Source organism: Phalacrocorax carbo, chromosome 2 (assembly GCF_963921805.1).
Source record: "Phalacrocorax carbo chromosome 2, bPhaCar2.1, whole genome shotgun sequence".
Lineage (NCBI taxonomy): Eukaryota > Metazoa > Chordata > Aves > Suliformes > Phalacrocoracidae > Phalacrocorax > Phalacrocorax carbo.
The window spans coordinates 58479341-58500636 of record NC_087514.1 but is presented as its reverse complement, the minus strand read 5'-3'; the positions used below and the strand labels follow the sequence as shown (position 1 = coordinate 58500636).

General features: G+C 41.4%; 2 protein-coding genes across 3 annotated transcripts in view; one reads left to right on the top strand and one right to left on the bottom strand.

Annotated features, from left to right (window-relative positions):
- PTPN2 (protein tyrosine phosphatase non-receptor type 2) overlaps positions 1-6289 on the top strand; it is a 32363-nt gene extending 26074 nt beyond the window's left edge. The window contains exons 9-10 of one of the 2 annotated variants that reach the window (XM_064443056.1): positions 1298-1399; positions 5927-6289. In XM_064443056.1, the coding sequence (XP_064299126.1) occupies positions 1298-1399; positions 5927-5948 (124 nt within the window). In that variant the 3' untranslated portion in view covers positions 5949-6289. Of the gene's footprint in view, positions 1-1297; positions 5197-5926 lie in introns of those variants that run through there. The other variant, XM_064443055.1, reaches the window with a different exon arrangement.
- Positions 6290-12372: 6083 nt separating this feature from the next.
- On the bottom strand, positions 12373-21267 carry PSMG2 (proteasome assembly chaperone 2). The gene is made up of 8 exons (XM_064443053.1): positions 21108-21267; positions 19288-19459; positions 18435-18493; positions 17426-17544; positions 15927-16100; positions 14596-14716; positions 14069-14173; positions 12373-13811 (listed from the first exon to the last, which is right to left on the bottom strand). Exons 1-7 carry the CDS (start codon positions 21174-21176, stop codon positions 14087-14089), a joined length of 801 nt encoding a protein of 266 aa, XP_064299123.1. The 5' UTR covers positions 21177-21267; the 3' UTR covers positions 12373-13811; positions 14069-14086.
- Positions 21268-21296: the final 29 nt, after the last annotated feature.

Below are 21296 nucleotides of genomic sequence, written 5' to 3'. Positions count from 1 at the left end.
TTAATACAATGCTAACCTCTGGAAAAAAAATGATACTTCAGAATCACAAAGTTTTTATCACCTACTTCTTTATATCTGATGACTGCAAGTGTATCATTGAAGCCATATGTTACCTTCCACCCATGTTAAATCTACCATGGTGAATAGATTTCTGCATTTTAGCTGTGGCATGTGAATTTGTCTTTCAAGTTTCTCTGCCTCATGCCTCAGCTGTGAGCTGCTGTGTTGGGAATTACCATCTGAATTGCTGTGCCTTGAGGCACTGTGTCACTTGGGCCTGCCCACGTGATGGTAGCCTGTGGGTCCGTACTAGGATATAGACACATCTCATATCATGTACGATATCTCATACAGAGACCCAGAAACCGGACTGGGTTGTGCCAAGCCGTGCAGTGCACAGGAGGAGTCAGTGTCTGTCCCAAAGGGCCGCAGTCTGAGATGGGGCACAGCAGTTCAATGTAGATAGACTGGAATTCTGAAATATCAGATAGCTTACTGCATGCCCGGATGAGTGTATCTTTCCATGTCTTTATGAGTGTTTTGAGAGAGAATGACACTGATTCTGTAGGTGTTTGAAGGACCCCCTCACAAGCAGGAGAGGGGAGCATGGCTATGAGTGTGGTGTTTATATGCTAGGACTTGGACTATCAAAGAGGGTTTTTTGTGTCAGTGTTAAGCTTTCTTAGGGATTGTGAGGATACTTTTGGAGACAAGAATTACAAGGCAACCCTGATAGTGGAACAACACACAACTGCTTTTTAGCCTGTATCCTTGATCAAGATGTGGCTTACAGCCGAAGATGAGGGCTGTTAAACTGCATGCAGACATGAGTAGGTTAGGATCAATACGTCAGTGAGGCTTGTGTGAGATCTGCAGTGGAGGCACACGCTCAAATACTGTGAATGTTTGCACTTAGTACCTGACGTTGCATCTAAAAGCAGCCTCTGTGCAAAACCTCTCAGCCACCAAACCGGGCACTGATGGGGGTGAAAGCCTAAGCTCAGATAACGAAGCTAATTCTGTTCCCTGTTGAACACGTAGGTCAAGCACCACTTATCTTTACATATGTCACTTACTTAGTTCATGGGGCTTTACTGACCTGCAACTGCCCACATCAAGGTGGTTAAAACAGCATAAAAGATTGCTTGGTTTAGATTTTGTATACTGCTGCCATATGTTACTGGTGGGTTGGTTAACTATTGGGAGTGTGTTGGGAAGAGGTTTGTTTTAATATTTTGATAGCCTTTTTTTCCTGTTCTACAATTTAAGATTTACCTTTTTTTTTTTAATCTTTAAGTGCTGTCCGAAAACGACTGCGAGAGGATAGGAAAGCTAACACAGCACAGAAGCTGCAGCAGATGAAGCAGAAGCTAAATGAGACTGAAAGAAAAAGAAAAAGGTGGTTATATTGGAAACCTATTCTCACTAAGATTGGGTTTGGTACACTGATTTTAGTTGGCGCTTATTCTTGCTGGAAAATGTATTTTCAAGAACATTCCTTGTAAGTAAACAGTAAGCCTGTCTGCTCCAGCAGCTAATTTTGCTGCAAGTTAATGACTAGGGGTGTGACTTTAAGCAGTAAACTCCTTGCGCCTGGAATGGGTACAGACCGTTAAATACAATAGAGAAGTGACGTAAACTTGATCCCATGTCAACATCTCAGGACTTTACACTGCAGGTACTTACGAAAATGAACCGCTGCCCCCAGCAGAGTTGATGGGTGGTTTTATTTTATTTCTCTGAGCAGGTACAAACTTGCTGCAACTGTTTATACACTTTTTAAAATGGTGTTCTACCGCATCTTAAGCAAACCCTGAACTGCAGAGGTTTAGCTACTGAAGGCTGTCTGGATTTAAATTTACATGCCTGACATAAGCAATAAACAGTGTTGTATCATTTACATTATTAATGCAAATAAGTTATCCTTAAATGTGTGTAATGTGTAATGTACTAGTGACATGAACATAAACATTTTATATTCTTATGACCTAGGATAAATATATTTTATAATTGCATATTTAATCTTTTTGTAGTTCACTGTACTTTTAAAAGCCCAGTTTGTACAAATTTCTGACCAACAAAAATTTGATTTTGAAACTAAATGTGATTATAATTTGTGCATGAAAATAATAGTGCAACCATTCCCCATATTTTGACTTTCAAATTCAGGATATGAGCAGCTAGGGGGCTGATGAAGCACTTACCAATTTCTACTCTGTTAATTTGCATTCCTTATTTATTTTTTTGTAATTTTCATTATTTAAGTAAGGCTTGAAAATTTGATAATTTTTTTTTTAAGGCTTTTGCAAACTTAGCCCCCACTGAAAAGCATACTGTTAAGTTGATTCATGTATTCAGACTTCAACTACTGTTTGAAGGCCAACATTGTTCCAAGTTACGACATTCCATTAAATGTGAAACATAATGTTCTGTGTGTCTATAGATTTTAATTGCTAGAAAGAGTAACATTCATCAGTAAGAGGTGTAGAAAGCACATCAAAGGAGACTACAGTTGGACTTCCAAGGGTGGTTGTAGCATAAAACAAACGTTGGTAGCGTTCTGCCATACCCAGGGTGTCTGGCTGTAAGAGCCGCTTGCCTAACGTCACGAAGTCTAGAATTGCTTTTCAGGTTCCCCAGTGCTGTATTGAAGAGGCAGGACTTTAAAAACTTCATGTTTTGGGAATGCCTATGCTACAGTCACTTTAAAATTATTGAGTGCTCCTTTTCCATTAGTTGGATGATAACACTTGCTAAATAGTGATTCAACACAAATTGCTTTCTGTCCTTTAAATTCTCTTTGAATACAGAGATCGTATGTGGCTGTATGTAGCTTGCTGTCATTCATGTTGAGACCTAATAATTTGTAGTATCAGACTGCACTTTGAAACCTCGATTTTATTTATTCAAGCATTGCCTTGTTGGGTGACTTCAGAGAAGTCTTGTTTTCTCCTTCCATTTTCCTAGCTTGGTTTTCTCCTGGGGGTGGGGGGGTGTCTTTTTCCCCCTTCCTTTTTTCATCATCATCCCCACCCCCCCCACCCCGTAAAGTGCTGCTTGGATTTACTGCTGAGAAATACTAAACAAGATAGATAATTACTTTTCTCCTTATCCAAAGGAGTTAACTTGAAAGGTTTCCACTACGTTCAAGCTTAGTAGTACCGTATCAGGCACGGGGCCCAAATAGTCTGACGTTTACTACGCAAACTGAAGTTGCGTTTCACTCTTTGAAATTCTCATTTCACAATAGCTAATACTATTTTGGACTACACTGTTTATATAGTAAACAAATGCTTAAGGGCCCAGTTAAAGAAAACAAGTGTAGTTTCTTAGAACATACAGTTCCGAATTTGGGAAATTGTGTGTCAGTAAAACAGTTTGTCCTGTGGCATTACTGACCAACTGAGTAGCTCTGACAGCAAAAAGGACTTACCGATTGCTGTGACACAGCATAGGCAGCTTACCTATTTTAAGACATTTCGTAACTGTTACCACCATGGTAACTTTTAGCCAACAAGAGGCTAGGCAAAAGATGCGTTTTTGTTTTTTTTTTTTTTCCTCCTCTCTTTAAATTGGGAAGACAGGTTTTCAGTATCAGCCATAACTGATAGTAGGTGTAAATGTATGTGCCTTAAAAGATATTTTGGTTATGGGAAAACACATGGAATGTAATTAAATTATTTTAGAACAGAAACATTCCAGATTTTACTCTAAATACTTAAAAGCAGCCAAGGAAAAAGTGCAGGTGAAACCTTCACTGAAATCGTGCTGTCATTTATCGCCTGTCTGCTTGCGTGAGGAGGAGTTCCTGGGCCACCAGTGTCCTACAGACACTGAGCTCTAACTGTGTCTTGTCAGGTTGTCGCTTGAATTGTTTCCTGATACCATCTTCTAATCCTGGCTATTTTGCTCCCTCGATCCTGAGCAGGCATTCCTCTTTCCTGTGTGGGGCAAGGCAGGAGGGGGCCTGCTTATGTCATCTCACACTCTATTACCTCCTTGAGGCAATAAAGCAGGACTTGCACATTCATCAGTTTTCCTGTAAAAAATTTTGTTTGGTTACATGATTGTAAGTATCTTGAGAGTCTTAATTATTAATAATTCAAGGACCATAAGCTGATACAAGTCTTGGACAAAACTATCTTGCACAGTGAATTGTCCACGACAGTATGGGCGCAGAAGACGAGTTAAACATTCGATCTCTTGGTACATTCCAGGAGATAATTTGGATAAAACTCTTCTTTCTGCTCTGTCAGTAATCCTTAAAAACCAAAATTAAAGAAAGAGTAAAAATGAAGGCCATGTCTTCTGCCCCCTCTCCTGCCTCCCCCCCTGCCCAGCGCTAGGCAGGCTGCTGGCTGGTCCTGTGCTGCTTCTGAAACGCTGTTGCACTCGATTCCAAGTGTTACCGTGATGGGGTTTGCCCTCTGACCTGGAAGTACATCAGTCAGAATATTTGATGCATAGTGGATTAATTTGATTTTGATTAAACAATGCTTGACTCTCGGATGAACACTTCTTCTGGACAAATCACATGTTTTTATTAGAGGAAAAAAGCCCAAACCATTAACGATCACGTGGACCTCCATTGCAAGGGGTTTGCAAATTCAGAATTAGTCCTTTAGGTTTTCTCTTTATGTTCTTGGTGCAGGGACAGTCCACTTAGTGATGGGATGTCTGTATTTTTCTTGAAATGTATTAAGTAAAATAATTGTGTTCAGTGTGAAATAGCGATTTAAAAAAAAAAAAGGCAGATTTATTTTATGGAAGTAAGATGTTGCAAGTGAAACTAGCTTTTTCTGTTAAACCTTGAGTAAAATGGTTTCCTGACACCAGTTTACATCCCACTGAAAAGGGAAGAGGTGTAAATGTGTCTGCATGTATGTGTGATTGGATCGTGCGGGCGATTGCAAAGCCTGGCTAGCTTTAAGTTTAATGAATGTTAACCAAATTACTTAGTTCGCTGTTTGGCATTATAGCTAAAAACTTGAAACACTTGAAGACTGCACAAGAAACTAAATTAACGATGACAAAAGAGGAAGTCTTCTGCATGGCCCGGTGGCTTAAGTCAGAGGACGAAATTTGCAAAGTTGACGTAACACACAGTAGTCTTCCTGGGCAAATTATTTGTTTTCCCCCAAAATTTTAGGTCAGCCTTTCGTTTTTATGTACAAAAAATAAATGTGTTCAAAATTGCATCTCTGTCTGAGTCGTTATTTAAATTGGAAGGAGAAATACATGGAAGAATTTTCTTTTAAATGTGTCTTAACTGATCGCAGAAAGCTGCTCTATGAATCAGGGTAGTGCTTGCAGATCTTAGACGCTTGTTTTTGCGCAGAAGAAAACCTTTTTTGTTCTTGTTTTACTTTAGCAGCTTGGGTATTTGGTGCTGTAAACACCAAGGTTTGTTTTTTTTTCTGGTGTTCCTCGGAGTAGAGCCTTACCTTCTCTAGGAATAAAATGTCCAGAGTTGGGATGTCTTCCTCACTACGAGAGGCCTTTGTCCAGAAACCCTCACTTCCGTGCTGCTGTGCCAGGACAAAGCCATGAGGGGTGATGTTAGTGTCCTGAGACACAGCCTTCTCTAGTCCCACTAAGGCCCCAGAAGAGTTCTGCCGTGCTTGTGGTTAAACGCGCGAGTAAGTGGTTTGCTGGCCTGAGACCTGTACGTGAAGCTCTCCAGCAAGTCTGTGCCTTATACTGTAATATGGAAATACCTTCTGAAAAAGCACCGGCTTTCCGAGAGCGCTCGCTACAGGCGAACGGTAGTCGGTAGTTGCTACAGGGAGTGCAGGAGAAGCTGTTGGGTGCTTATAGTGAGTTGCAAACCCGCTGTCTTGTTCTTATTTCTTCTTTTTTTTTTTTTCTTTTCTTTTCCGTACTGTGTACTGAATCGGTGACTTTTCTTCTGCATTGTATGTCGCAGGCCGAGACTGACAGACACCTAAGCCTTCGAGACTTGTGAATATTCTGCAGCTATAAACTGCAAATTATTGACATGCAAAGCGAGCAGTGAACCCCTCTTCGGGAACAAAAAGTGAGGTCTGTTAAGTACCAAGAAGACCTCAGTTATCTGTTTACAGCATAAACTGCGGCGAGGGGAAGACGACCACCAGCAGCGCGCTACTTTGCAAAACAAAATAATTTGCCGTCTTGTGTTTTTTATAATGCCTGTATTAATGTAGAAAGATGTAAAAGAAATAAATTAGGAAATATTTTGTTTTGTACTGCCATTCTTACTGTATTTTTATACTTTTTGGCAGCATTAAATATTTTTTTAAATGGACAATATGCTGTTGTGTGCGCATTATGTTAGGGAGAAACTGTTAAGAGCCTGTTCTGTGGAAGAAGAAATGTTTTGCCTTGAGGTTTCCCACTATCCTGTCTTAACTGGAAAACGGCAAAATGATCAGAATGTGCTTTATGCAAATATTTTCATTAATGCTAAGTATCATAGTTTGAGCTAGGAGGAACTCTTGCACATTTCTTTTTGTAATATACCACTGAGATTATTATTTTGTTAATCTGACAGGGTGGTTTGGTAATCGTTCGGATGTTTGCTATAAAATATGCACAAAATGGTCAGGGTCATTTTGTGAAGGGGAAACGTGTTGTTGATGCTTTAGAGGGAGGAAAAGTGGGAAGCCTGACATCTTGCTACTGGCGGCCATAAATAACGGGTGGTGAGGGCCAGGTGCAAAGCGCACAAAGTGAACGGTGTCTGCAATTAAATAGGTTTTGGATTGTGTCGTCCCAGTGTCTTGTATGAATAATACGTTGCTTCACGTCTCCCCTCCCCTGCCAGCGTTCTCCCTGACGCGCTCTGAAGGGCTGGGTTGGACAGGGGAAAGCCGGAGTGCTGCTGAAAGGTCTCCTGGACTCGGCAGGCTTTCCAGCCCACTGTGCCATCTGCGCCAGAGCTGACCTAAATTCTGCACTCGTCAAGGTTCTCTGGCAGTTTCAGATAACCCTTAACTCGCCAAAAAACTATGTTCAGCATGGCTGTCTAGTATGTGGTGGGGTTTTATATGTAATTTGTACTTTGCATGTTTTTGTAATGGTTTTTGGTATGAATCATACAGTTGCTGAAAGTAAAGCGTGGCAGAGGGGGGAAATCAAGGCTGACTAAAGCTATTTTTGCAACTTGAAATCTTAACAGAACTTGGTTTTAAGGCTCATTCACAAAAGCAGGTATGTCCAGCACTGTTTAACCTGAATGCAAAGCTGAATCAGGGGAGTACTTAATCCTATTACTTGAGCTAAATCTATGCTTGACACCACCTTGAAATAGTCTAAATCACCAGGGTCTAAATTTGACTAAATATTTTAACTTCTTTAGACGATTAGTGTGCTTTCTAGCCTCTGCTGGAGGAGCAAACAACATCACAACCTGATCCTGCTTTCGTTTTTAAGTTGGTGCAGCTGTGAGACCAGGAGTGTTTACAGTGAGATCAGGGTCTGGCCAAAACCACTGCACTAAACCCTGCTGGCGTTGGGCACAGGAACACAGCCTGTTCACACCGCTTGGTCCATCTTTGGGTATGGCCTTCAGCTGCTCCTGCTTTTTGCCTTCAGCTATCATTTATGGATTCATTGGTTTTGGCCTCTTTGAATTGTAAGCATGAGGCATGTGACTACTGGAAACGTGCATGTGCCTCAGCATTTTACCTGCTTGTAACTAGCAACTGTGCTACTCATTTATTTCATCCTGTGGGGTGGAGAGGGCTGAGTGTACATCAGCTCTCATCACACAGGGGACTCTTCTAATTGAACTGCTGAGTTCCTTGAGGTTTTTTTCAATGACTACCCTCCACTAAGCTACTGGACTAAACTGGATGCCAGGCTACCTTGATGACCAGGCAAAGATGGAGTAGTTCCAAAAGCAGAGCTTCGGCAGGTTTTGTTGAGGGCTGCCCAGGGAGGGCTAATGTCCTGGCTCTCTGACCCAGGAACTTACGATGGATGGTCTTGCGTAGAAATAACAAAATGTGCGCAATCCTTGGAGCCAGCGCTCCCGTGGCACTCGCGGTACTGAGCACTCCCCTTTCTCCTTCTGGAGGTGTTACACCGCTGCGTCTCTTGAGGAGGAACTTGGCATCTGTGGCTCATCCGAGAAAATGGCATGAGGCAAATAACACCACCTCCATCGCTTTTGTCTGGTCTGTCTTTCCCTCAATACTTAATTTGTCCTTTTGCTATATACACACCTCGTAGCAGCTTTTTAAAAGCTACAAGGGTTTGGTAGTGCTTGACAACACTCAGTCCTGTCTCTTCTCTGCTCCCAGGTGTGTCTTGCTGGTCACAAGTATAAAGAGGTTATCATCCTTGGCAAGTCTTCCCAGTCAGTCATTCTAGTTGACATCTTTTAACATAGGTTCTAAGTTCAGAATCAACATAAGTGGGTCAGTGTGCAGGGCTGGAATTTAGGTAGCTAAATATACCTGCCCATGGGTAGGGAATTAAGGGTGGTGGTGGAGAGGGGGAGGAGGAGGAAAGTGAAGCCTGAGGGTGAGTGGTCACCTGCCCGGCAGCGAGCCCACCTTCCGCCTCACTCACACCAGGGGTTAACTCTGGCCCTTGGGCAGAGTGCGGCAGAGCATGGCAGCGCCTGCCGCAGCAACAGGATCACAGCGACCTCGGGTTTCTGTGTGACAGATGGTTATAGACCAGGTAGTTTCTGCAAAGGAGCTTCTGTCACACAGGGCTCGGCCTGTGCCTCACAGCACCAGTGATGGGAATTAAGAGAAAAGCAAGTATGCTCATTTCTTTCTGCCTCATGGCAATCTGTGCCCTTGTCTCAGTTTTTAATATGGTTTGGTTTTCCAACTAGGTTTAGGCTTATCAGACCGCCTTGCGCTACACACAGCCTTTTGTCTGCATTGCCTGACTGCATCCACATTTTGACTCACCAGTTTATTCTGGCTACCTCTGGTAGTTCCTAAGAATGCGTTTTGGTTAATTCTCACTTTCCAACACTAGAATGGCACCATCTCTGTGCATCCCATCCCTGTCTGTGACCTGCCCCACGGTCTGGTATCTCCTCTGCTGCTGCCCCCCTCCCAGTTGTTTGAACTCACCACTGTGCAAATGCCTTCCAGCTTCCCGCGTTTAGAGCCGCACAGGCTTCCCTCCCCTCGTCCTCACCGGAGCATACCTCGTACAGAACCCTTTTCCGTTGGCAACACGCACTGCACTAGCAAGCGTACTTGAAGAGGAACCCAGGAGGAGTCGCCACCAGTTCTGAAAGCTCGTTACTGCTTCCCAACATTTTCTTGTACTTACCATTCTGCTCCATGTTAAAAGTTTCCGATTAGAAAATAAGCCATGTTGCTTTTCTTTTCTTGCTTATAGTGCTTGAAGAATGGCTTTGGTATATTTTTAGGTCTAAATCATGTTTCCATGTCACAACTTGCTCTATCCTTCCGGTTTTTTTAACTCCAAGACATTCCTTGCAATTGTGTTGTTTTGCAAATGCCTCCGATTGCGGCAAAGATGGTGCCTGAAAGCAGCAGCCCAGCCTCTGCCGTGAGGGTGTTGGCTAAATGCACCATCAGATAGCAGGCACCAGAGTTTGGATCCTGATTTTTGTTTTTTTAAATGATGATCACTGTTCTGGAGAATCTTACCCTTTTTTGTGCCACAGGGCTTATTGTGAAAAATATTATGTTAAAAAGAAGTAGGTTGGGGCCAGTCTGGAATGGTCAAGGCTTCACCTTTGCTCTCAGTGTGTAATTTGTAACCCAAGACTTAGAGCAGTCTTCCCTGTGCTGCACCTGCCTGACTTGGGGAGACAGCTATAGAATCGTTTTTACAACTGTGAGTCTCGGATAAAACTAAGTCAAGGTCTTTTGCTGGTTAAAATCACCAGTCCAGCAAACAAAGGTAACGCTCCGGTGTGTGCAGACTCGTAGCCGGAAAGTGCAGGAGTTGTAACAAACCCTTGTTCTGAGGGCCCACACGCTCCAGAGGGGGAGACGCTGCGTAACAGCGTAACCCAGAAATCTGACAAACACTCAGGAGATGAGAAGCCTGATGCCGTTTTGAGCATGGAGTTCATCATCACGTCAGAGCGCGTGAAAGATCACAGAAAAGCTCCAAGAGAGAAAATTCCTAACAATTTTACGCCTTTTAACTGCTTGCAAATATTAGATCTCATGCCCCGTACTTTTTGTTAATAGCTAAGAGACATGCTGGCAGTGGGAAGCTGCTCACTGTGGACAAAAAGGTCAGTCAGTCCAGGGACTATGAGCAGAGAATATGACCCACAAATCTTACTACGGTTTTGTACTTTCTGTTGCCTGCCCGTGTCACAAATATATTACAAGATTTAGATTAAAAGGTTAAGAAGCTATAAAAGAGTATCATAAGGGAAAGGGGGCAGGAAAGCCACGCCAGCTACTGCTGCTTAACTACATGATGGCGTTTTGAGTTTAAAAGACATTAAAGTACTACTTTCTGTTTTCTTAGAGATCTTGCCTTCATGGTATAAATAGGAGCTTACCCGGTGCCTTCACGTATGATGTATTCTCTCAGTCAGCGCACAGTCAGACTGTCTTCAGATGGGTAACTACGGCAGGAACAGCAGGTGGGAGGGCACTGTCTTCTCTGAAACCAGCATTTCACTCCCGATTCCTGTTAGCCTCCACCACCAGCTGTCAGCACGGTGTCCGGCCACCTGCCCGCCCTGCCTTTGAGCACACAAACCATAAGGGATTCCTGGCATATCTAGATTTAGAAACATTCGTAGAGTGCTGAACTACGCGTTACATCACTAGCCAGCTGATATATTTCTCCAAGATGTTCGTAATGTAAGTACCGGTTATTCTCATTTTGGCTAAAAATGACTGTGTCTAAGCTACTTGAGACAGTATTTTCATGAGAAATTGCACCTTCATCTGTAATTGGTAAAAGAAGGAAAGAAAAAAAAAAGAACAACTCCCACGCCTCAGAAGAATTCTGAAGGCTGCTTTGCTGTGGCCTGGTGGTCACACACTCCCTTGCTGTTGCTTCAGATTCCTTGTTTCTCCTTCTCTGGCCTTTTATCACTGCTGCTTCTTCTTCCAAGCCCTGCTAGTTTTGATTGAAATTTAATCTATGATCACAGCTGCTTTGGTTTTGATTAATACAGTTTTGCAGTTAAATACCTTCCCCAAGGAAGTCAGTGCAATCAGCCGTTACAGCTGTAATTACCCGAGTGCTGCGCAAATGTGGGAATCCTCCCTTGCTCATCCCGCAGAAGGACCTACGCTGAGGTAAGGCAGAGGTAGGTGTTCACCCCCTTCTTTCTGAAGAATAGTTTCCATCCCAGCAAAGCTTCAAGAAGGTACAGCTGATTTAAACAGCCGTCTCCATCACGGTGGCTTGCTGAGCGATTCCAACAGAACTCCAGAAGTTAACTATTCTGTCCCCTTTAAAAGCCACCATTCTGTGGAGCAGCTCTCAGTTCAAAGTAGTCTTCTGACCCACCTCCACCCACTCTTCTAAAATAACAGAGTTTATGTTCCAAGATTAGTATGTTTAAACTGCCAGGCCATTCTTTACTGACCTGTTTTCCAGCAAAGCCCCGGCGGAAACCAAACACGGTCATTAGACCATGCAGAGGCGTCAGCGCGCGGAAAGGAGAACTAAGTATCTCCTACGGCTTCATTTTAAGGTCAGCTTCTGATTTTACTAATTAATCAGTTACTGGTCTAAAGCCGAAACCAGGGCCATGATCAGCTTCAACTTCTGACTTCTCAGGAAGGCCAGATTCTCATCAAGGAAAATGAATACTTGGTTCCAGATTCAGCAGTGCATAAGAGCAAGCAAGTAGTGCTTGTGATTTACACAGGACTATGTGCTTCAATTTAAGAAGTTCTCTAAGCGTTTACTGCTTCAAGGCAAAAGTGTTCAACCAGCTTGGCAGATGCAGCTTTCCAAACTGACATACAGCCATAAATTACACTCTCGCAGCAGTTAACAAACCTCTCGGTGCTCACTACTGCCCAGTTACAGGTGATGTGCTGCATTCACAGAGAATCTGAGAATCCATCACAATGAGGAATGACACCAGAAAATATTTAGGTCACTAGTCCTTCTCTAAAAATGCAAGATTTGAATAAACAGCATTTGCAAGCATGAAATATCACCATGATGAGATCTATATGAAGGCAGGCTGCCAATGGTTTAGCCTTCCACTTGCCTACAGAAACTCAAGCTTCTTGTAAAATGATGACAAGACTGCAAGCCGAAATAAACGTAGAAGCTCAGAATAACGTTGTGATCTTTTTAGTCATGTTGTATGGTTCAATTTCTGGTTACAGCTTGCATACCAGCTGCATGCAAGTTGCTTTTTGTTAAGTTTCTTTTGATTCACAGTCACAGGCACAAGGGTCATTCCTGAACACTTTAAATCTACTCACAGCTCATTTTTTACACCATAAAACATGGCATCTTCATACAACGTGGCATCTTTGTGCATTACTACTGTAAGGGCTTATTAATACAAGCAAAGGATTACTTTACATTTCTAGCATGGTATTTAGTGTTAAGAAGCATTGGTGTTAACACAATTCAAACCTTTAAATAAAAAAACCCCAAATGCTGCAGATGTAATTAAGCAATCATGAAGCCTTTCCGGTTCTCCTAATGCCAGCAGCAGGCAGTTTGTGCTCACGTTGTTCTACACACATCTAGATTTGTGACTGACTCAAATACAATACTGAACTTGAGGCTGTCTCCATTTTAAGTCATTATTTGAAGGTATTTGGACATACAGTTATATGAAGCATTTGCTCCACATACCCATTCCCCAGGGTTCACTTTGGCCCTGCATCATCTGCTTCTGCAAAGCAGACTTAAGACTGGGAAACACTTATATTTCTTATTTCTTTGTGGAAAAAGAACAGTAACTGGATATTCATTCAAATATTAGTCCCCTGTGACAGACACGCACTATGATTCCCACCTCACAAACTTTCAAAAACCCCAAAAGATGAACAATATTGCATCCTCTGGGCCACCAGTCATGTTCACTGAATACTGAGACTGAACTGCTCTTCTTTACCAACAGGCACAAGTTTTCAAGCAAAGCTGGCCACTGAACCTTATGCCTACACCTTTAGCAGATCTCTCCAGGACTGCTGCCCTTCCTTTCCTCATCATTTGTACTTTTGGTGTGACATACCACAAAAAAAGAAAAAAATCTATTTAGCAGACTAAATATTTAAAAGCCTAGCCTGTAATTCTGTCATATCTATTCATTCATAAGCTGTAACTTAGAAATTCTGATTTAAGATTACTTTTCAATAAGCTGATGTGACCAGGCACTTCCAAAAGATGAAAACTGAACATGTAGCTTGATAATGCAACAAGTACAGTTACAAACATTAAACACATGAATTAATTATGCATCACACAACTACTGTCTCAGACTAAGCTTATAAAATACACAGATACCAGACTGCCTGCCATCAGAGTAATGCTTTAATTCCTTTATATTTCAGAACACTGTATTCATTCTCAAACCAGTCTAAGAAGCTTTAGTTTTAGCATCTCTGCAGTCCTTGGAAGCAGAATGGAAATTATACAACGGAAGTAGACCAGAAGCAATAGAGCAGGCTGCTCCACCGCTTGTGGTCTCCCCAGGCAGAACTAGTCACTTCTGAGCTTTGCTTTCATCACCAGGAAGGTTTTGAAAAGCAGCCCGGATCCACAGCTGACATGGAAGAGCAGGGTTTTATCTTCACAAGAAAACGTATGCCTGCACATCAATCTCAAGTCCTCAGTTACATTAAGAAGGTGTACCGTAAGCTTTTCCACAGCAATAACACCTAACCAAAGAAAAAGGTTTTTTAAAAAATATTTTATTAGCAAAAAATTCAACAAAGTTATTCAATAAACAACTGTACAAAACGTATTTCTTTGGTCAAGTTGCGAAAGTTACCTTAATTTCTTTAGCTACCCACACAGGTGAAAGGAATTTTTCTTAAATAAAGTATTTATGTACACCACAAATTAAGCTGCTGTTGCTTGGCAATTACTGTGTAATCGCCTTCGAGGGATGTTTGAGACTATACAGGTGACTTACAGAAGAATTCAAAACCGATCAGAAGAGTGCAGGTGGAAGACCGTTGCCAAAAAGTAAGCGCCAAGAACTTGGTATTTTCCATTGTGAAGAAGCATCTGTGGAGCTCTGCAACAAAAATGGAATAATTCCTTAAGTTTTAAAGAACAACAACATAATTCTGTCTCTGGCACGTGGATTAAAATAACGGGCAGCATTTCAAGTGTCAGTGTCATTATGATTGGTTGCTTGAGAGAAGAGTAGTGGGAGATCAAACTTGATCAAACCTTGAGGTTTACCCCATGCCTGTCAAACAAAGGGGCTTATGTTTCGTTTTTCAGGGGGGAAAATTCCCAGTGAGGTTTTTATCAAAATATATCTTTAATCTGCCATATCCTTGATGACCAAGGACCAAAACGAACCCAACCCATACATTTTTAACATTTCTAAAATTCAGCTGAGTAACATTTTTAACGTTCTGCATTAGAAGAAAAATGAAAATAACGGATATAAAATATGAAAACAAGAACTCTAGATCTAACTGCACTTACTTCGCTTTTAATTAGCTGGAGCCATTCATTAAGATAGTTAACAAGAGCAAATGCATCAGGGATGTTGTCCCCTTCCGAGCAGAATTTCAGAAGAACTGCCATTTGGATTCCTTTTGAACAGCTGCAACAAAAATGATCAGGCATTTATATGTCTTTTCTAAATCCAGAACAATTATACTTATGTATTAAGAGCCACAACAATCTGCATATGGCTTGTTAAAAAACAAACAAACAAACAAACAAACACGCAAACCAAACAAAAAGTAAAAATGTCTGCATATGTTTTTTTGTTGTTGTTGTTTTTGTTTTTTTTTTTAAATCCTTCTCCACACTTGCTTGGTTGCATTTTCACACTTTTTCTTAGTCTTGTATTTGTACTTTGCTTTGTGAGGCAGGAATCCTGGCTAGGTCATGACCTCTTTTACATACTTAGTCTGCATTTTTGTGCTGGTGGGACATTTATACAGATCCTTTGATACAATCACTTGTTATCTTTCTGTGTATTTCAAACAGCAGCTTTGCAGGCTGCATGTCACTACTCACAATATTCCCATTTCTTCATTTAGATATTAAGATTGTTGGGTTTTTTTCCTAAAGACCTAGGAGGTCTTTTCTTTCACATTTGTTTATTGTTCCCATACTGAAGTCAGTACAAAGGTGAGCATGATATTAGTAACTCTCCTGCTGTTGGATGCAACAGTTTGGACAGGGGTCAAAAACAATAGCTACAGAAATAAAAGTGAATTTTCCACCTGATACTTACAAAACAAACACCTTTCGCAGAGCTAACACAGTTTTACCATAATGAGCAAGTATTATTATCCAAAAGTGAAACTCAGACATGCTTTTGGCATGACTTCTGATGCACACACCTTTTAAAACCCCCACATCTAACTGTTTGCTGGCCCTGAAATCTTAACTCTTTCCTAGTGCTCAGAAAATTTTTTTTTTTTTAAACACTGATGATGGAACTATTTATCACGGGAAACAGTTTTAGTTTAAGTATCACTGGTACAGAAATTTTACTATTTACAAATTGCAATTTGCATAAAATCAGATACCAGATTAATCACTATCTTAACTGTAAAGGCTTTATTGCTTTCCTTTAGCCCACTCATATTTTTATCATTTTTTAACTTTAAGATGCAGAATTCCCTGTGTTTTTTCCTCTTAATTATGGGCTTCATCTGGAATAAGTTCTATTCCCACAAAACCCTTTTCCATGAAAAAAGGGACTTTTCCTATAACATAGCGGTTTAAAAGATAATTTCACCCGTTTACTAAAAACAAGACTTCTGATATCTTTCTATGCTTATCTTTAGGCCACTCACCTCTCGGTAAACAATAGTTTTGTGATGCCACCTCCAGGAATATGTAGAACTTTTTCGGTATCATTTATTCCAGGGTAAGCTGCTACTTTTTCCATTTCTTTCCAGTTTAGCTCCTGCATAAGGCCTCCCACTGCTTTCTCAAGATCAGGTGTAAGTAGGTACCGTAGTGGGGTCCTAGGAACAAATCAAGAACACATTCAGTCTGACAATAAAAGACACTGTCGATGATGGTATTTGTGACAGGAAGAAGCTGCAAGCCTTGAGGGCCTCACCAACTGCAACCAAGAATTGCACAGATATTCCCTTCCTCTTCAAATCGAAGTTAAAAAGTAGCCTGTGGCTTCGAAACAGTACAAGCTACTCAACTTTCTGCCAAGAATAGAACTAAAGGTACCCTCTTTTTAAAAGCTCAAATAACTGGCAAGTGTCAGACACATTAGCACATAAATAGGAGAACTGCTTACGGATGTTAAACTGATTTACAAAAAAAAAAGTGCTTTTTCTTCCTTCAGATAGGAGGTAATTAAATTAAAGTTAGTTAAGGTAAACTTGGATTTCACTGTGATACAGTACTCTTAATAAGCTCACATTACAAATCTGCAGACTTCAGTCAAGTCTAAATATTTTCTGCATGCACTGCCCTTGCTCTTTACTGGATCTGCTATGACAGAGTTAGCCTGTTGTGCTGTCGGGGACAGGGTGTTAAATCAACACAACTTAAGACTTGGACTGCTTCAAATAACAACCAGTCCCTCTCATTTCATCCCCCGTTAGCTGGCCATTCTGCAACTGTATGCCAATAACACTGGTAACTGTATCTGAGACGTGCATGGACCTAAACCTCCTTTAAGGCCTTACACATTGATACAGCCTGAGGATAACAATTGGTCTTTTGCAAAAAGACTGACTTCTGTTTGTTTGTTTTTGTTAACTCACCGATTACTATGTCCTCAATCAGTGAGTAATGCTTGATTTTTAAAGGGGTAATATCTAATAAAAATACATAGAGTCTGAACCTTGCAGTTGCCACCCAACAAATAAGAATCAATAACTTCCTATAAAAAAAGAATGACAACTTACTATATTAAAGAAAACCTTCAAAATGCAGAATAATGAAGAAGAGGTAAGAAACTAACCAATGTTCTAATTAACTTTAAAAATCCAACCTGTGACCTATATGTTAGCAGCTAATCCTTGACATTGCTTGCAGCCACAAGAAATTAAGAAATTAAAACTGAGGCTCTGTTGCCTGACAGCGCAGGCCAAGTGCAATTTACTTACAGCTTATTATCTGCTCAGTACTTTCAGCAGTTTTAACCAACAATGTTCAGAGACTAATCCTGTATAACAGAATACTTAATGTACTATTAAAACATTTTGTGACCTAAGTACTCAGCAAAGCAAGAGAACCCTGCCAAAAGTATTCAGAAGAGGGAAACATATCAGTTTGTCAAAAAGAACAGAAATATGAATTAGGTCTTTTAATGATGCAAACTTACCCAAGAAGTTGCTCATCATCGCGCTGGTATGCATGGCTGCTGGACAGGAGAACAACTCTGGCACATTTGCTGCTTTTCACCCAAGAAAGCAGTGTTTGACAGAACGGCCTGTACTTGTTCTTTATGCAAAGATTGAGGAAAAAAAAGAGTGAAAAATACATTGCGTCCATAAAAAGAAGTCAAAAGCCAGCAATACAAGGTGTTACATACAATGTTTATCAGTGATGTACATTTTTCTTCAGATCCGTCTAGTCTTCAGCTTCAGATATATTTTTTCAATAGCAGAAGACTGCTCTGGCTGTTTACTTAAACAAAACTACATCTATAGTGATAAAAATTGTCGTTATGACCATGCTAACAACAGCAGTACCACCTGTTGTGTGTGCCATTAATATTAATGGAAAAAAACCTTAGAATAAGATGGGATGATAGGATGTCAGAGTATTCTTCCACATTTTGAACTTCTCAAAACTGCAGCACAATTTTTTTTCTGGTGTGGTATTCAGCTTATTTTAAATTACAGTCACTGTCCAGTTAATGAGTAATTCTAAATTCTCCATTTTTTAAAAGAATGTATTCAGTTAAACTGAATATACAACACTAAGAAATAATTAAATTGGAGTGACGTCAAAAATTAAGCTATTACAATAAAAGACAAACACACAAAGACAGCAAGTGTAAAGAAAAAAAAGAAATAGACAAAACCCAGACCATTTTGTGTTTTCAAGGCTGTTAATAACTAAGGACGTATTTACTCTAAAATCTACCAATGTAGGTGGGTTATTCTGAGGCTGTGAAAAACAAAACAAAACCTCAACCCTCAAAGAATGCAGAAGTCAGTGTTTGTTGGTTTTGGTTTTTTTTTTTAAACAAAATATTTCAGAATGTGGCACAGTTCTTCTAGTTTTGCTTATATAGTCTTACAATCTACCCAGGCCGCTTAAGCTATTTGCCAGTTGAACTATTCAAACTGGATAGTGAAGTAAGAACAATCGATTAACATACATACCTTTATAAAAGGTGACCTGATCTGCAGAACTACAAGTTTCTTCGAAGGGAGTGAATACACTACAAGACATAATTAAGTTTTGTAAGAAGAAAGCAAGAAAGAGATCTGAGTTTAGAAGTATCCAGGTTTATCCAATGTACAAGCTGCAGAATAGTAAACCTTTCAGCTATCAATTCATACGGGAAAGCCTCACAATACCCACACCATTAAAAATATGTGGTTTTGTGCATTGTCTTCATTGGACTTCATTTCACTTGTCATAAATTCAAAGGACTGAATGAAGAAGAATATAGGAGGATCTGCAATGATTCAGATAATCTCTTTATGCAGCTTTGCAAAGATTGACAGATTATTCTAAGATTTCCATGAGGGGAAAAAACCCAGATGAAATGCAATGATCGATACAGGGAAAGAAACTAAGAGTTTGAAGGGGGAACAGGGAGAAACATCAGATAAGGAAAAAGGCAAACGTAGGTGGAAAGAAAGAAGAGAGGCTAGATTTCCTTCTACACCAGAAATCATCTTGCATTACAGCAGTTTACTGTAAGTATGTGCACATTTCACATTGCTTTGGATTAAAACTGCAGACAGTTTTGGCTGCACCATAGTATTGTTGAAATTCAACATTTATTATTCGTTCCATATGTCAAACCGGTTATCCAAAACAAGAGCAACAGTTGCCTCTGTGAAGTGTAAATACATTCTTATCTGTAAGTTACCGAAGTTATTACTGACCTTGGTTTAAACATTGTTCACATAAGCAAAATGTAACAACAAAAAAAGTAAATGTAACATCCTTGCACCTTATGCAGCTTGCAAACATTCAATTTTTTGTTCAGCATTCAATACCCACCTTCAGCATTTATACTCAGCTCCGTTGAGTTTTCTTCTGCTGTTGCATAGGGATTATTTCCCACCATTGGCACCAGGCAATCAGTGTAGAAGTAACCAACTTTAGTCATGTCAAGCGTGGAAATCACCAGATCTGTTGCCAGTTGACCAACATTTCCCACCGACACTGCTGGCTGAAGTAACAGAAGTCACTGAGTTAGTGTGTTTTATGGACAATACAATATGCTCTTCAAATAGTGAGAGTTTAATGTACTTCAATTATGGTCAAACATGATATCTAAAAGTGGCTGCTCATCTTCTGACAAAGGTGACTATTTCTTAACAGATTACTAATGCAGACTTTGGTCCCTGTCCCACAAAAACATCCTGTATACTTCTGTGAATAATCCTGTCTCATGGTAAACTTAAAGGCTTAGAAACTTGTCTCCTCCCTCTCATTTTTTGGATACAGAGTAGATAAAAGTCACTCAAACGAGTAACACCGAGATTGGCAGGCCTCAAGTGACACCTAATGGTAATGTTGATATTACATATTCAACCTATAAATCCCAGCTTGGCTCCTATACTAAAGTAGACTGTTTTTCATCTTTTAAGAATGAAAATGCTAAGGTTCATGTTCGATTCATTTCGTAAGAATTGCCGTGGGTTATCACCAACTGGGGCAGATAGCAACATAATCTGATGGCACAGAAAGAGAAATTCAAGAGGTTTGCCTTCCAGTATCAGATCCTGCAGAAGGACACAACACTAAAATTTTTGGTTGTTTCCCTCTAATTTATAAGCAAGTCTGCGTCTAGGAACTGCTGCTGCCACCAGTTGTGGAAACACCGAATTTGACGCTGGTAAGCCCGTGGTGAAAGAGGAGGTTACAGCACTTACAGACTGCCATAACAAACGGGCTGGTGTTCAATAGCCCGTTACTCCCACACCAAGAAAACAGCAGTGATCTATTTCCTGTGGCTTGTCAGCTGATCAGCAGTGACTTCCCGCGCAGCCTGCAGAGTCATCCCGGGCTCTGCAGCCCTCGAGGGAAGGTGGTAAGCTTACCTTTAAGAAGCACAGTAAAGGGACTCACTAATAGGAAAAAGAATCGTTTGCTACTTTGCAGCCTGCACTGAAACTCTCACCCCACAATAACCAATGTAACCTCAGGCAGGTTGTCTTAAATTGATTTCATACCATGTACGAAGTTGATTAAAACCCTTCCTAAAACAATCCTCATCGGAGTTTAAATATAGCACAGGTGAGGATTTTTTTCATTAAAAACACGTACATAGCACATCGAAACGAAAAAAATAATCTTTTTTTCTGGTGCCAACCCGCAGGTACTGCAAATTTTGTAAGACGACATACAGCATTTTCATCTTGGAGCAAGAAGTATGTAGCTATAGCTGAGCACACACCCTTAGCTTGACAGGAGCAGAAAACGGAGGGGCTGAGGAGGGAGAAACTGACGGAAACGGAACAGACCGCCTTAAGCTCTGCTGGAAACAGCTCTGGGAAGGACCCCTGCAAATCCCCCCGGACAACTTTCACTCAGCAAAATACCCGATACACACACCCCGGGGCAGAGCAGGCGCCTGCCCAGCGCCTCTCCGCCTTGCCGCAGGCAAGCGGCCACGGACGACCCCCGGGCAGGGGCGGGGAGAGAGACCAAAGCGCCCCGGCCCTCCCGCCCCACAGGGCAAGGAGGGAGACAAGCCCCTGCCCGCACCCCACAGACGCCCATGGTGCCCAGGCCCCAAGAAGCGGCCCGCTCCGGGGTGCCCCGCCGGGCCAGCGCCCCCTCAAGCCCACCGAGGGCACAGGAAGGCCGCTTACCATGAGCAGAGTGAAGCCTTTGAAGTCGGAGCCGGCGGAGCCCCCGCCACGGTCGCAAGGAACAAACATGCCGGCCGGAGAAGGCGGCAAAGACGAGCGGAGCGCCTCTCTCCTCAGCGGGACGGGGGCGGGGGGCGGGAGGCGCCCGCCCCGCCCTGCGCCCGTTGGAAAGGCGGCTGGGGGCGGGGC